This window comes from Carcharhinus amblyrhynchos, unplaced genomic scaffold (assembly GCF_965287045.1).
Source record: "Carcharhinus amblyrhynchos unplaced genomic scaffold, sCarAmb.v2.hapA scaffold_44, whole genome shotgun sequence".
Lineage (NCBI taxonomy): Eukaryota > Metazoa > Chordata > Chondrichthyes > Carcharhiniformes > Carcharhinidae > Carcharhinus > Carcharhinus amblyrhynchos.
The window spans coordinates 872989-890286 of NW_027649785.1; the positions used below are offsets into that span (position 1 = coordinate 872989).

The 17298-nt window shown below is 41.0% G+C and overlaps 1 protein-coding gene across 1 annotated transcript in view; it reads right to left on the minus strand.

Annotated features, from left to right (window-relative positions):
• Nucleotides 1–16353, minus strand: part of zc3h4 (zinc finger CCCH-type containing 4) — a 66503-nt gene extending 50150 nt beyond the window's left edge. Inside the window, exons 1-3 of the mRNA XM_080181993.1 lie at nt 15984–16353; nt 7130–7346; nt 1772–1882 (exon numbers count right to left, since the gene is read on the minus strand). Of these exons, the coding sequence (XP_080038119.1) occupies nt 1772–1882; nt 7130–7346; nt 15984–16075 (420 nt within the window). The 5' untranslated portion in view covers nt 16076–16353. The remainder of the gene's footprint in view (nt 1–1771; nt 1883–7129; nt 7347–15983) is intronic.
• Between the last annotated feature and the right edge of the window lie 945 nt (nt 16354–17298).

Genomic DNA, 17298 nt, shown 5'->3' on the forward strand with positions numbered 1-17298 from the left:
CGTATTAGACTAGAACACCTTAAGAGATCTGAGCACAACAGCAAAATGGATATTCCTGTGGAGTACTGAGGAAATACCGAAATGCAACTGTACAGGGCAGCGGTGAGGCCGCAGCTGGAGTACTGTATGCAGTTTTGGTCGCCGCACTTACGCAAGGATATTTTGGCCTTGGAGGGAGTGCAGAGGAGGTTTACTAGGCTGATACCGGAGTTGAGGGGGTTGAGCTATGAGGAGAGGCTGAATAAACTCGTTAGAGTTTAGAAGGATGAGGGGGGATCTCATTGAGACTTATAAGATGATGAATGGGATGGATAGGATAGAGGTGGAGAGGCTCTTCCCGCTCAGAAAGGACAGTAGGACTAGAGGGCACAGCCTCAAGATAAGGGGGGGGGCAGTTTAGAATGGAATTAAGGAGGAACTTCTTCACTCAAAGGGTGGTGAATCTCTGGAATTCTCTGCCCGTTGAAGTGGTGGAGGCTGCCTCGCTAAATATATTTAAGACGCGGGTTGATAGGTTTTTGATAGGCATGGGGATTAAGGGTTATGGGGAGAGGGCAGGAATGTGGAACTGAGCCACTTCAGATCAGCCATGATCTTATTGAATGGCGGGGCAGGCTCGAAGGGCTAGATGGCCTACTCCTGCTCCTATTTCTTATGGTCTTATGAAATGCTGCACTATCACAGGTGTTCCCTTTCTGATGAGATGTTGTATTGAGGTCCTCTCTTCCTCTTCATATGGACCTAAAAGGACCTATAGCACTATCTGAACAAGAGCTAGGAAGTTTTAACATAAGAACATAAGAAATAGGAGCAGGAGTAGGCCATCTAGCCCTTCGAGCCTGCCCCGCCATTCAATAAGATCATGGCTGATCTGAAGTGGCTCAGTTCCACTTTCCCGCTTTCTCCCTATAGCCATTAATTCCCTTGCCTATCAAAAACCTATCTACCCGCGTCTTAAATATATTTAGCGAGGTAGCCTCCACCACTTCAATGGGCAGAGAATTCCACAGATTCACCACCCTTTGAGTGAAGAAGTTCCTCCTCAACTCCGTTCTAAACTGCCCCCCCTTATCTTGAGGCTGTGCCCTCTAGTCCTAATGCCCTCCAGTCCCTCTGTTCAATATTTACCCAACAATCAACAGAACAAATCATGTGATCATGATTATATTGCTATATGCAGCACCTTGTTGCATACATATTGAATATTGTGCTTTCAGCACTACAACAGTAGCTAACACTTGGGTTAGCTGCAATGCATTTTTGAGACACCCTGAGGTGCTGAAAGGCATTGTATAAATGCAAGTCTTTATTTTAAGTTATTAAGCAACTCTATCTCTCTATGGTTTGTTATTTTACTTTTATGCTCTTGTTGAGAAGAACATAACTACGCTTGGACTATCTTACTGCTTCACCACTCATATCCCCAGCAAGCAGTGGAGGCTGGGTTACTAAATGTATTCAAAGTTGAGTTACACAGATTTCTGATTGTGAGTTAAGGATTATGGGAGCAGGCAGGAAAGTAGAGTTAGGGCGACAATCACTTCAACCATGCTTTTTTGAATAGTGGAGCACACTTGAGGGGCTAAATGAACTATTTCTGGTCCTATTTTTAATATTCTTAATACAGAATGGGGGGGTAGTAAGAGAGACCCAAAGGGAAAAGCCTTTTTGAGGCTACAGCCACATTAACTGTTGGGTAAAACACTTCAAGGGTAACAGTGTAGAGCGATGTACCACAAAATGCATTAATATTCTACTTCACTGCCTTTACCTGTGAATACGGTGGACTGTATTCTCGGTACTTCCTGTATCCCTTCTCCCCAGGACTATAGTCAGACTCATCACTATAATCAGAATAATCATCACTGGAAGACACATGTCGCTGCAAAGACAATTAAAGTGGAAAGAGTGAAAACACAAGACAGAGATTTGCATTTAAATTGTTACTTATTGCAACTGAATGACACACTACACAATTAAGTCTTGTTTTAGACATCATGCCAGTGTATTTATTTATTTACCAGTCAGCAATAACATCTTGAAAATCATACCACCAGAAGACAATTAAAGCAGCATTAGGAATTCTGTGAAATTCCTTCCACCTTCATGGCTTTTCAGTTAAAGAAACCATACAAAGCCTTTGCTCTACAATTTTTGTGAAGAGGATCTATACCTCTCCAGGTTATTAGAGCCAAGTGCTGTCACCATTTTATTGCAATTAACTTACTTAATTCCTAAATAATTGTCTAATTATTACCATATTTTACTTAGAGGCAAAAAAGGCGGAGAGCTAGGGCAGTGTGTGAGGAGAAATATCAGGGAGTTTAAATTAAAATGAATAAATGCCAGACTTTGTTGAAATGTATCCCACTCTGTTAAGAGAAGCAAAGGTGAAAATAGTGGAGGGACTGACTATCATTTCCAATCCTCTCTGGGTAAAGTTGCATCATTGTTTATAAAGGGTCAATGGGATAGCCTGAGTAACTACAGGCCAGTCAGCCTCATTGCGATGGTGATCAAATTATGGGGAATAAATTCAGAGGGACAATGTTAATTATCATTTTATTTATTATATTAGTGTCACAAGTAGGTTTACATTTGCACTGCAATAAAGTTTTGTGAAAATCCCCTAGTCACCACACTCTGGCACCTGTTCGGGTACACTGAGGGAGAATTTAACATGGCCAATGCATCTATCCAACACATCTTTCGGACTGTGGGAGGAAACTGGAGCACCCGGAGGAAACCCACGCAGACATGGGGAAAACGTGCAGACTCCACACAGGTAGTCACCCAAGGTCAAAATTGAACCTGGATCCTTGGAGCTGAGAGACAGCAGTGCTAATCAGGAAGGCAAGGATAATCAAAGGCACCAATATGGATTTGTTGCGGGAAAGTCATATCTGTCATTTTTTTGTGGAGCTAACAAGAAAGGTTGAAGTTAGCACATTCATTGTAATTTAGCAAGAATTTTAACAAGGTCCAAGTGGTCAGAAAAATTCCAACAGAATGAGAGATGGGGACGTTACTGCTGCTGGACAGAGAAAGTGGAAACTGTTATTTTAACTGAATTATAGTATAAACAGTAAAGAATCACGGAATGTCATCTGCTATCTGATTTGGTAACTAGATATCCATCTGCTGATTGAATAAGTGAAAAGGGCAAAGACGGAGAAAAGTTTCCAAAATACGTTCAGAATCGCATTCCTGACTTGTGCCTTGTAGATGGTGGAAAGGCTTTGGGGAGTCCAGTGACTTACTTGCTGCAATATTCCTAGCCTCTGACCTGCTCTTGTAGCCACGTGCTTATGTGGCAAGTCCAGTTGAGTTTCTGATCAATGGTAAGCCCAAGGATGTTAACAGTGAGGGATTCAGCGATGGCTACACCATTGAATGTCATGGTTAGAGTGTCTCTTATTGTGATGGTCATTGCCTGGCATTTGTGTGGCATGAATGTTACTTGCCACTTGTCAGTCCAAGCCTGGATATTGTCCAGATCTTGTTGCAATTGAACATGCACTGTTTCAGCATCTGAGGAGTTGCGAATGGTGTTGAAAATTGTGCAATCATCAGCAAACATCCCCAGTTATGACCTTATGATGGAGGGAAGATCATTGATGAAGCAGCTGAAGATGGCTGGGCCTAGGACACTACCCTGAGGGACTCCTGCAGAGATGTCCTCAAGCTGAGATGACAGATAACAACCACAACCAAGTTATATACTAGGTATGACTCCAACCAGCAGGGAGTTTGCCCCCTGAATTGATTCCAGTTCTGCTTGCGCTCCTTGATGCCGTACTCGGTTGAAAGTGGCCTTGATGGCAAGGGCTGTCACTCTCACCTCACCTCTGGAATTCAGTTCTTTTGTCCATGTTTGAACCAAGGATCTGAGTGACCCTGGTGAAACCCAAGCTGGGGGGGGGGGGTGTCACTGAGCAGGTTACTGCTAAGCAGGTACTCTCTGATCGTTCTGTTGATGACCCCTTCCATCACCTTACTAATGATTGAGAGTTGACTGATTGGGTAGTAATTGGCCAAGTTGGATTTGGCCTGCTTTTTGGAGACAGGACATACCTGGGCAATTTTCCATATTGTCAGGTAGATGCCAGAGTTGTTCATTAGATTGTTAATTTGTCCCCTTTTCTTACTGGTTTACTTGAATGTTCAAGAGTATAAATGAGGCTAGCTGGGGTGTGAAAGGAGTAGTGGTAATTGAAAACTAAATCAATAAACTGTCTTGTGTAAAGGAAAAGAGCTGTGTCTTGGTTTTAACTTCACCAATTGATGTGGATCTGATTAACATTGACAACAGAGAATGTTTAGCCTAAAGCTGAAGATTGGAATCTAAGAATTACCTGGCCCATTTGTGTGGCATGAATGAGGTTATGGGAGTGCAAGTAAATGTCAGTGCTTGCCTTCAATTTGCTGGATTGTGCTGAAGTAGTGATCAGGGATAGACTCCTGGGATGGGATTTTCCAGCCGCATTCACCCCAAAACTGGAAAAGTGGGCAGGGCGTGGGGGGGCAATGGACCTTTGCATGGTCTGCCCCCCCACTACTTACTATAATTCCTGTGGTGGAAAATACCCCCCCAACGATCTTGATAGCAGTCAGATTCTCAGAAAGAAATACACTTTGGAACAAATGTCTGAAGCTTGTAGAAAAAAATCTGGGAAACATATAATTTTCAGCCACTTCCTTGCACCAACAGAACATTCAGCAGTAACACAAGATGGAGGATTTGATGCTGGCAGCATTGAGCATTTTTGTTTAGATGTGGGGTGCAAGCATCAATACAAAAGCATAGAATCATAGAACCCTACAGTGCAGAAAGGGGCCCTTCGGCCCATCGAGTCTGCATCGACCACAATCCCACCCAGGCCCTACCCCCCTATCCCTACATATTTACCTGCTAATCCCTTTAACCTAAGTATCCTAGTACACTAAGGGGCAATTTTAGTATGGCCAATCAACCTAACCCGCATATCTTTGGATTGATGATTGAGATCCTTTTGGTAGCTCTAACAAACAACAGAAGCTGGGTAACCCCAGAAATAAATCAGTCAGAAGGCACTGTAGTTTTAGAATGGTGAATGTGAGCAATGGGTGATAGATAAAATAAAGAAGGAATTTAAAATTGAAAGTCCAGCTTCAGGGGCCTTTAAATGTATAGGGCTAGACATTAAGCAGAATAAATCAGGAATGACCTTGAATCAAAATCCCTTTTAGAAAACATCAATCATATTCCAAGAGATTGGGCCAGGTCTTCTCCTGTATCTGAGGAAGCAACAGACCAATTAAGAACTTTGGACATTTGAATTGCCTGTGCACTCAGACTAAACCTGATACTAGTTGTGACATGTTGGAACTGAACGCTACGGTGAAACATGTGACAATTGAGGAAGTTCTGAGAACAAATAAAACATTTAAGAAATTAAATGCACACGCCAGTTTCCAGCCATGGGTGCTTCAGAAGGTGTTAGCTTAAGTCATATTTAGCAATGCCCATATTCCAGATGGATATTCCAGCACAGCAGCTAGGTGACAAAGAATAATAAATGTTGTCCATTAGCCTGGGAAGCAAAGAAAATAAAGGGTAGTTAAAAGTACCTTAATTGCTGAAACACTGGTGTTAGTAGGAGCAATAGATATCGGGGGTACTTTATAATACAAACAGCAATATGCTATAAGGATAACTACTCCCTTGGGGAAATGTTCTTTCAACAAAAGGTGTCACTGAAAAAAGTTTTTACTTTACCTTGTGAACATAAAGAGAAATTTCCAAAATAAGATGGGTGGATGTAAGTCACTAATTGTCAGACTGTGGTGCTTGTTCCAATAAATTATTAGATGCACTGAAAAAATCTGGTGTTATATTGAGGAAATGGAAAACCAATATTTTCTAAGTGTTTAGTGAAGGGGGAATAAGGGATCTATTAAAGGTTAAAGGTTGGTTATAGCGATGTAAGACATAACAGATGGAAAAATACATAATTTTGTTTCTTTTCATTTAGTTTGAAAGATTGTTCCTGATTTTAAATTCGTGAAACAGATAATGGGTACGCCAATTAAATAGAGATAGCTGAGACAATAGGAGATGGGAATATTGTTGATTTGAACTCTCTAGCAAAGAAAGCAGCTGAATGGTGCCAAGATGAAGGATTTCAGTTATATGGATAGATTATTTTCTCCTTAGAAATATATGATGGAGGAATAGAAAATTACGAGGAGCTGAGACAAACATAGCCAGATTAGGGAATGAATGGACGCCAATATACGTACCAGATCATGTACCAACCAACTCAAAATCTGCTTCTTCTCTGCTGCCATCAGACTTTTGAATGGACCTACCTCGAATTAAGTTGATCTTTCTCTGCACCCTAGCTATAACTATAACACTACGTTCTGCACCCTCTCCTTTCCTTCCCTACGTACAGAATGCTTTGTCCGTATACTGCGCAAGAAACAATATTTTTCAGTGTATACTAATACATGTGACAATAATAAATCAAATATAAGGTTAATGACAAAAGAATTGTGACACAAATTAAAACTACTTTTTAATGCAGAGTGGTTAGGACCTGGAATGGACTGCACAAGATATGGTGGAGACAGAATCAATTGCTGTTTTTACAGAGAAACAGCATAGACATGATGGGCTGAATGGCCTCCTGTGCTGTAATCATTCCATTATTCTACAGCTATTCTATTAAGAGCCATAACTTACGATACTATAAGCAAGAGCGGAAAAGTGGGATTAGGCTGCATTGCTTTTTCAAACTGGCATGGACACAACAGACTGATTTGCCTCCTCCTGTGCCAGAAATTTCAGCAGTGACTTCGTTTATGATACGAACAATGTTCCTGCTAGGTTGTACTAATAGATGCGATCGGGGAAGGTACCACACAGCCTTTGTTCTGTGATAAATAATGAAAATGTGTGGCTATGATAGAAAAGATTGAAAAAAGTGAGAAATTCAGAAGTGCGTTTTAAAAGGATCATTGTATATATGTGTTAAATATTCCTGGCCAATATTATTAACCCTGAGATTCAGCTATATGTATGTATCTTGAACAGAGAGCTGTATTTAAAGATGTCCAGTTGATACTGAACTTTAGGGCCGAATACCTTGTGCTTTGATTTCCGTTTCTTTTTTGATCTCTTCTTTTCCTTTTCCCTTTCTTTCTTCCGCTTTCTCTTCATCCTACGATGGGATTTGTCCTTATCCTTCTCCTCATCTTCTTGATCATCTTTCTCTTTCTTGATCTTTTCCTGGGATTCCTCCTGAGCTTCCACTTCCTCACCATCATCTTCTAATTCCCCTTCCTCCAGTTCTCCTTCTTCCCTGTATCATGAAAAATGAATCATTGTCAGGGGACAGAAATTAAGTGATTTCGTTCAAATTTTTTTTTAAAAAGCAAAAAAATGATGACCCATGATGACTCTTATGAGGCCAATGAACTGAAAACTGCCATTCCTCATTGAGATCAGCATTGATCACTATCTAGTATTGCTGAGTAAACAGACAGGACGCAAGTCTTAATCTTAAACCTGCTCAACTAGCATTGTAATTCTAACAGGAAGCTGTCATACACAGCAACGTGCTAAAATATAGTTTAATAATTCCTCACCCGGTTAAATTTACTGTAACTTTAAACAATTATTTTCATCATATGAATAAACAACATTGAGTTGTAAGCAGTCTTTCGCTTACTCTTGATGCTCTGGTTGGGTTCCAAAGATCCCAGTAACCTTCTGGTACCTCCTAAACTATTATACTAAGGACTGAAACTTAATCATTATTTCACAATGGGACATCAACAATAGGACGAACACTGTGAGAATCCTGTGTATTTTCAGGGCAGCCAGTCCACCTTAGGAGAAGGAACACCACAAACTTATTCCTGTTCTCACCTGAACCCTGATTAATTTTCCCCACTTGGCCGAGGTTAGTGGAATCATCACAAAATGGAGATTGAAGTAGACTGGCAACAATTTTATAATCCCACTAAATTGGTGCTCTACCACTGACTCAGTGTTTAGGTACAGACTACTTGGGGCAAGAGGACCAGTGAGATCTCTGGTTTGATATTTTTGTCTGTGGTGAACTAACTAATCTTATCCACTGTTAAATAGTGGTATCAGTACCAGTGAATCCTGCTGGAAGGTATATGTGGATATTTGGTAAAGGCCTGCAACAGGCTGGGCTACGATTCTCTCAATTATCATACTACCAACATTAAAGATTTTAGCCTGCGTGTTCAGAAAAAAAACTAACGGAGTTTCCAAAATAGTAGGCTCCAGCAAGAATCAATAATTGAACAATAAAGCAACCTTCAAACACTTCCTTTTAAAATTGCATACTAATGAAGACAATTTTTCTAACTGCTTTGATGAAAGCTGGGTGCAAACAATGGCTTCTCGTGTGGGTGTTCAAATGTGAACAGCTCAGTTTATTGCACCTTTTAATTTTCAATTGAATCAATTTTAGTTTCACGCTGCAATAATGAACGATATTGGGTGAAAATGCAACTTCAAAAAGTTCTTATTTTAAGATACCCAAAGAGCAATTGCACAAGTCCCAGAGCAATCCCTTGTTTGTGCTGAGTTAGATCTCCACCAGGAGTGTGGCTATAACCCAGCAATTCTTCCTCTGTGGTGAGAAAGCACAAGTAGCTAGATTGACTGTTTCTGATTATCTGTTGGCACCTGGGTAAGTGTGCACACAATGATAGCCATTGCAGTTTTCTCCCTCACCGCTGTGATCACTGACTCACTGTCACGTCACACAACTTACTTGGCTGCAGTATTATAATCGGGACCTGCACAACCATACACACTTCCCACTCCTAGGCAATTCCATATGGTACACAGATTCTATGATGGGCATGAGCTAGTCATGGTACACCAATTTCAAATTCCATCTGCCTGAGCAAGATCTCTACTTAATGTATAGCCCTTAACACCACTTTCTTGCAATTAAAATCTATATTAACTACAAGGCTCACTAGCTGCTGCTTGATGAAAATTGTCTGCAGATTTACCCTCAAAAGATCATGAATGTAGCCCACTCCATCACACAAGCAAGCCTCACGCCCATTGACTACACTTCCCGCTGCCTCTCGAAGCAGCCAGCACAATCCCACACAACCTGGACATTCTGTCTTCCACCTTCTTCCGTCATGAAAAAGATACAAAAGACTGAGATCATGTACCAATCAACTCAAGAACAGCTTCTTCCCTGATGCCACCAGACTTTTGAATGGACCTACCTCACATTAAGTTGATCTTTCTCTGCACCCTAGCTATGACTGTAACACTATATTCTGAACTCTCTCATTTCCTTCCCTATGAATAGTATGTTTTGTCTGTATAGCGCACAAGAAACAATACTTTTTGCTGTATCGCAATACATATGACAATAACAATTCAAATCAAACCTCTAGTCGGCCATAGTTCTCTCCCAAAACCAATGGTTATCGCAAAATTTTAATGATTTTTTTCTCACTTTTATTTCTTTAACAAAACATCACTTTCAAAGTTTGTGTTTTTCAGGCACAGACAAAATTTGAAATCTAAAATATTAATATGCATTTATCATTAACTTGCACAGAACTTTGTTCAAATGTATTTGAAAGTAGTATTAACATTGCCTCTGATAATTTTAAACCAACATTCTGCAGACAATCTTCTCCTGAAAGATACTGGCTTACTTGGTCATTTGCAAATCAAGTGGGCCTTCTTTATGCAAGCTTAGGCCTTTTCCGGTCAGCAAGCTATTCTAACATCTGTGGTGCCATGTCCGAGCCCTGCCCTCATCTGACATCAACCCAACTTTCCAATGTCAGCCACAGAACCGCTTGCAGCAGAGGGAACCCTAACTCATGTTCCTTGCCTGGCACAGAAGCCGTTAGTAGCACTGCTGCCACCCAAGATTAACAAACTCACCGAAAAAAGTACACAGCCTCCTTGCTTGTATTGCTCAATACAGCAACTATGTAACAGGAACACAGCATTTGCTTAAATCTGTAGAACAATGTGTTCTACATCCTAGCAAGAACTCATACTATATATTTCAATTCTGACCTCATGTGTTGCCTCTAGTTCCTCATCCCGCCATTAGTGGCTTCAACATTCTCAAAACCCCATCTCTTTATCCTGAAGTTCCTCAAGAATATACAGCCACCTGTCCAAACTTTCACCTTTCACTCAGCAACAATTTTTTGTCTGATTATGCACCTGTAAAAGGTATTTAGGGTGCTACATAAAAACAAGTCGTTGATTTTTTTTTCTTCAAACACTGGAATCCATTGTACTAATCACTTTTTATACCTATTTTCAACTGAAATTGAAATGTGACATTTGAATTTCTAACATGGTATTAGGGAAGCTACAATTTCTGCTGGTGAACTTGTACTCTCAGTCAGACAGGGTTGCAGAGCTGAAGAACAGATGCAAGCCTTTACCCGAGAACCATTCTGTCAGGGGACAAAAAGAAAAATAGGTTTTGTATACCTTGTTGTGCTGTTGCACAATGATACTGTTTGAAACCTGAAATTTCCAGCCCTTTGTCTGGAGCAGTATAACATAAAATATATCACATAGCGTATAGCATATACATATAGCATATATCAAGGACATAAAATAATGGCAAGTAACCCAGGAACATCCTCCATCCAATCTACCACTCCTAATACTCGAGGCAAACCTCCCAATAGCATACCTCTCATTAAGAAGTCATAATGTCACTAAGTGTTGAAATAGGAACAGTTCTTTTCCAGATAGATGTATGAGGTATACACATATTTTTAAAACTAGGTATAGTTATAAGCACAGCACAGGGAATGCGTACATCTTTCCAGTTAGACCAAAAGGAGGGTTTTGGCACATTGGGACTACTGAGGTTTTGGGTACTGAGTTTCAAATTCAAACATTTTTGAGTTACCGCTTGCTACCTCATCAGCAAGAGGCATTTTCAACTTGAAGGAATTTCAGCCTGCCTTCTCAGTAAGACTTTTGGAAATGAAATCAGTACTTTGGCTTATTTTCAAAACCACTGTGCAAAAAGTAAATTAGGGAATATCTAGAAACCCTGGTGATTGGCTGAGTTTGGATTTGTATAAGTAGTTTAGCGCCACAAGTAGACTTACATTAACACTGCAATGAAGTTACTGTGAAAATCCCCTAGTTGCCACATACTGGCACCTGTTTGGGTTCACCTGAGGGAGAATTTAGTACAGCCAGTGCACCTAACCAGCAAATCTTTAGGACTGTGGGAGGCTTAATGGCACATAAAGAGGCCCTTTAACCAACTAGCCCCATGCCAGTTTTACCATATATTCCCTCCCTCATTTTTGTCTAACTTCCTCTTAAACGTATCTACAATATTCTCTTCAACCACTCTCTGTGATAAGTTGCAGTCTCACCATTCTGGGTGAAGTATTTTCTTCTGAATTTCCCTGTTGGATTTCTTGATGACAATCTTATACTGATGCCCTCTTTTGCACAAGAGTTGTATTATCAAACTGTTCATAATTTTAAAGACCTCGATTAGGCCACTACTCAGTCTGTTTTTTCCAAGAGAATAGAGATCAAGGCTGTCAACGCTTTCAAGACCTGTGTACTCACATATTTCTTGTGAATTGTCTCTGCGCCCTCTCCACTGCCTATATATCCATTTTATAATATGGTGACCAGAACTGCACGTCGTTGTCTAAGTGTAGTCTAGCCAAGTTTTGACAGGTTTAGCATAACTTTCCTACTTTTCGGTTCTATTCTGGCTTGGATTGTCCATCTAATAGGAAACAGGAGCTTCCAGTTACACCTAAGAATTGTCTGTCTTTGTTAAAAAAAATCCCAGCAGAGTTAATAATACATTTCCTCAAACATTAGCCATCACTCTCCCACTGTCACCAATCATAAGAACATAAGAAATAGAAGCAGGAGTAGGCCATCTAGCCCTTCGAGCCTGCCCCGCCATTCAATAAGATCATGGCTGATCTGAAGTGGATCAGTTCCACTTTCCCGCTTTCTCCCCATAACCCTTAATTCCCTTGCCTACCAAAAACCTATCCACCCGTGTCTTAAATATATTTAGCGAGGTAGCCTCTACCACATCAACGGGCAGAGAATTCCAGAGATTCACCATCCTTTGAGTGAAGAAGTTCCTCCTCAACTCTGTTCTAAACTGCGCCGCCCCCCCCTTATCTTGATGCTGTGCCCTCTAGTCCTGCTGTCCTTTCTAAGCGGGAAGAATCTCTCTGCCTCTACCCTATCCATCCCCTTCATTATCTTATATGTCTCTATAAGATCCCCCCTCATCCTTCTAAACACCAACGAGTACAAACTCAGTCTATTCAGCCTCTCTTCATAGTTCAACCCCCTCATCTCCGGTATCAGCCTAGTGAACCTCCTCTGCAATCAATCATCATGGGTGTTAAAATCTAAGGTCTGAGAGCAATCTGCAATAAAACATTCAAAAATGTCTCGAATAGAACTTAAATGAATCTTTGCCATCCCTCCCCACACCCCTTCCCCTGGAGACTCATGCCTCTGAATACTGAATTTATACCCAGCCAGCTACCCCTTTTTTTGAAATGAACAAATAACCCCAGCCAGGTACTCTCACGCGTCTGATCGTAGGGCATGCTGACCTCCCACTTGCATCTAGCCAATCTTCCCTGGTCAGATTAACATCCTGTCCGTGTGAAAAAATGGGAATCCTCATTAAGAAAATAACTCAGAGCAGGATCCGCTGAATATAGAAAGCAGTGGAAGAAGTAGGTTGCATTATGTGCCCCTAAGCACAGAAGAGGATGAGTCTCTTAATGGCTTACATTAAATTGTCAAAACAGTCAATTACAATTTTCTAACATTTCATAAACTGCCTACAAAATCTCACTCATAGACAGTCAGCTTAAAATTCACAAAAAAAATGCAACTGCATTTATTTCATTGTACAAATGATTTTTCTCTGCTCTCCTAAAAGAGACTGCATCACACAAATAGTTCAACAGGCTCTGCGGGTAACCTGCAGTCTCTCCTTCAAAGGAGTTTATTGTCAGAATGTTGGCAGATTTTTCCATAATACAGCCCTAACATCAGAATCCAATTCTCCCCTCAACGATGTTCATTTACAGGTGTACTCCCAACAGCAATCCAACTGATTTCCTCTCCCTACACAGGTATTATATGCTACCTGAGGCCTTCGCGTCTGCATGTCACAACTGCATGCTGCTTTTACATATTAGCCAATGGCCAAACAGTAAACTTAAGACTTTTTAATAAATTCAATGGATGTAGGGTCAAACCTAGATTGATATAATTGAAAGTCTTTCATATCCTTTGCCAATTTTAGTTATTTTCCGCTTCCTTAAGCTCCCACCGCAAACTAGTTTTGACAACATCAGCTGATGTGCTCTGAAAGCTCCGTCACCAACTGCTTAACAGCAGAATAGATTGAGTTACTAATCTCAACTTTTCAGCACTGCTCAACATTTACTTGGGCCAAAAACTGGGAATTCAATAAATGGACACTTTCTTTTGCTCCATTGATACACAAACTTGCTTTACTACCTTCCCCATTGATTAAAAATGCTGCTGAAAGAACATTTTATTCCTAACTGTGGAATTATAATCCAGAAATTAAGAAGCTTTGTCAACATGACAGGATAGTGATTTGTAAATGGAATAAATAGCTGATGTGAATTAACTACTTTATTATTTAATTCTCTCAAACCCTCAGCTGCCCTTGCACAATTCCATGGCTTTGCAAATGATTGGAGATTTTTACTTAACTCTTGTCAACACTGCTCAAAGCAAAGATTGGTATTGGTCCTTTTATATCAGGAAGTATCTGGGATCTGTTTATAATTCCCAATAATACAACATGTTAGGATCCTAGTAATAATCTCAAGTGCTGCTTGTTAGTGACTCTACAATAAATTTAGGACCACTGGTATCAGATTGAAAAAATGGAATGATTTTAAAATCTGGTTAATCCCCATTAAATATCTAGTCTCTTTACAAATCACATTCTGTCATGTCCATCAAACTTCTAGCCAGGTTCTATGTTATCCCATACATAATGACTCTTCTGAATTACTGGGAAAAAATTATTTTGGCACAGCAACAAGTCATAACTATTCTGTCCTGTTTTAAAAAAGGTTATTCAGTGTTGATACATGATCTTAATTTATTGAAATCTTCCAAGTTTGTACTCACCCAAGTGAATGGACTTTACTTTTAAACAAAATTTCTTTGAGACCTGTTTTAAAACATGTAAATAATTTTGCCAATATCCGAGAGGATGTGTTATTTTACTCCAGGGTGTTGATAAGTAGCTGCTTTGTTTATGGAAGAGAAAATTACAATAAAGTTAGCGCTCAACTATATCAGCGCTTTGATCCCTAACTGATCTCTGAAATGCAGTTGAGTTCATTCTGCGACATCTGCCTCTATCCCCCTGAAACACCTAATGGTATCGCAGCGCTGTCCGTAGATTAATGTAACTATTTTATACTGGTACACCATTAAAAAAAGGCTCAAGACAACAACATATTTCAATGTTGTTCTGATATGCCTGTTGTCTAAAAATCTCAATTTGTTTCAAATTATTTTGCTATCAGTGTCAATAAGTCACCTGGTACTCATTTACTTAAGAATCCGTGATCCATATAATGAATTTAGAAGGGCAAAATCTATGTGTTGTTGAGTGTTTTCAGTTGAAATGGACATAATTTTTTTAAAAATATATGTCCGCTGCTTTGCTTTATTGAAATCCTAATGATAACACTGTGCTCTGACCTTCCCCAACAGGACTAAAATGAGAACTACAAAAGGAATGTATAACAAGGGGTCAGTTAGTTATTCATTGCTGAAGGCAGTGAAAAGAATTAAATGAGTTGCAATTTGGCTATATTTTTATGGGTTCCAAAACAATATGGAAAAGGATACAATATGAATGTTTCTCAATGACAAGTACAGAGGGTGGTGATTTTTTTTGTTAACGTGGCGGGGGGATGGATATCAACAAGATTTGAAAGGAGCAACCTGAAACTAAAAGAAAAATGAAAAAAACTTGGGCAGCTGTGTTTGTGAATGGGTTACAACAAATCATTTTTTAAGTTTATTAGTGTCACAAGTGGGTTTACATTAACACTGCAATTAAGTTACTGAAAATCCCCGAGTCACCACACTCTGATCTGTTCAGGTACACTGAGAGGGAATTTGGCACAGCCAACGCGCCTAATCAGCACATCTTTCGGAGAGGAAACCGGAGCACCCATGGGGAAACCCATGCAGACACGGGGGGAACATGCAGACTCCACACAGACAGTGACCCAAGCCTGAAATCTAACCCGGGTCCCTGGCGCTGCAAGGCAGCTGTGCCACGAGATTTTCCTTGTAAAAAAAAGGACCATGCATGTTTAAAATAAAAAAAAATCACAAAACACATAAACATATATTCAAAAAAGGGAGGGTGCAAAATAAGTAATAAAATGTTTCTCTATTTACAATGGGGAGGCTGGGAAGTTCAAAGATCACTTGCCAATGTCCTTTAACCGGGCTGCATTTTATTAAAGGATTATAGAAGAGAAAGAAAATAATAATTAATTAATGAATAGGCATAACAGAGAGAAATAGGCCCGGCTCCTGGGCATTAAAGACAGTCACATTGCTCTCCACCCACCCATAGCATGCGATCAAGGCCTTAAAACCACCCTCCTCTCTATATTTAAATCTAGCAAGCGCTTTAAGAGGATTTAGAATGAGATAGTAAAGAAAAAAATCTATTTTTATAAAGAGTTAACCCAGATACAATCCTCTACCTTCCGTTTTCCAAGGTGTGTGTCCCTTCAAGAGAGAGGGTAAAATTGGACAGTTTGTTGTTGTTGATGGTTTTTTTATATATATATTTCAAATAAATATATCGAAAAAGAAATGTTGGATATATACAAAAAAAAGGTTGTTTTTACTCGACCTTTCGTCTGCTGACTCAGTGAGGTTGATGTTGTGTTCGTTTTTGGGGGACTGCTTGTTGGAGGAGGTGAGGCTGAGGCTTTCGAGAGACATTTTCTCTCTCTCTCGCTTCGCGCTCTCCCTCTTTTTTGTCTTTTGTTTTTCCCCCCCTTACAAAAAAAGTATTTCCTCTGTCTTTTAAAAAAATAACCACCGGGCACTGCTCCCACTGACTCTGGAGATAGGCAATAAACGGTTTTTTTTTGTTGTTACTGTTTAAGCGTTTTGGAATTGGCAGGTATTTTCTCGGTGCTTTTCTGTGCGGATCCGACCCCCGGGTGTCTCTCCATTACACACCACACACTGACTGGAAAGAGGGGAGAGCGAGAAGAAGACAAATACCCCACACAACATGGCGGACACCGCGACGGGCGGGTGGGGGATGAGGGAAGCGAGAAAGAGGGGGAGGCTCACGGAAGTCCACGATCGATCCCGCCGGAGATTTTCCGAAGGTCGCCGCCGGAGATTTTCCGAAGGTCGCTGCCGGAGATCCCCGAGGTGCCCCAAAGCGACAGCCGAAGATTGCCGAAGCGCCCCAAGCCGCTGAAGGTTGTCGCCGGAAATTCCCGAAGTACCCCGACGCGGCCGCCGGAGATTGCCGAAGCGCTCCAAAGCGGCTGCCGAAGATTGCCGAAGAACCCTAAGCCGCCGGAGAATGTTCCGAATGGTGCTTCGTTTGCCGCCCGGCTCCTATGACGTCATCCGGAACAGACAGAGTGCGTTCCGGGGTGGAGGGGCGGGGAGGTCGAGAGTGACGTCTTCCCCACGGAAACACACGAACGGCCACCGCCCGAGCGTTTGCCGGTGACCTCATTGCAGCTCGGGCCAGCTCCTTCTAGGGAGGTAGTGGCGCAGCGAGACTGTTGTAGATCTGGCGGTTTGCTGGGTCGCTGAGATGGTAGTTCGAATCCCGCTGGTGGAATTTAAATAACACAGTGAGAAGCCTCACAACGCTAGGTTTATTTGGCAGCATAAGCTACTAGTTTTCGGCGCTCTGCCCCTTCATCAGGTGAGTGGGGAGTTCTGTTCATAAACAGGGCAGATAAAGACACACAGTCAGTTTACAGAATATTAATTAGAATTTAAATAACACAGAATGAGGCCCATTGTGTCCCAAACGGCTGTCTATTCCAACCCCATTGACCAGCACATTGCTGGCATTGGCTCAGGATTAAACACAGAACATAAGAAATAGGAGCAGGAGTAGGCCGTCTAGCCCTTCGAGCCTGCCCCGCCATTCAATAAGATCATGGCTGATCTGTTGTGGCTCAGGTCCA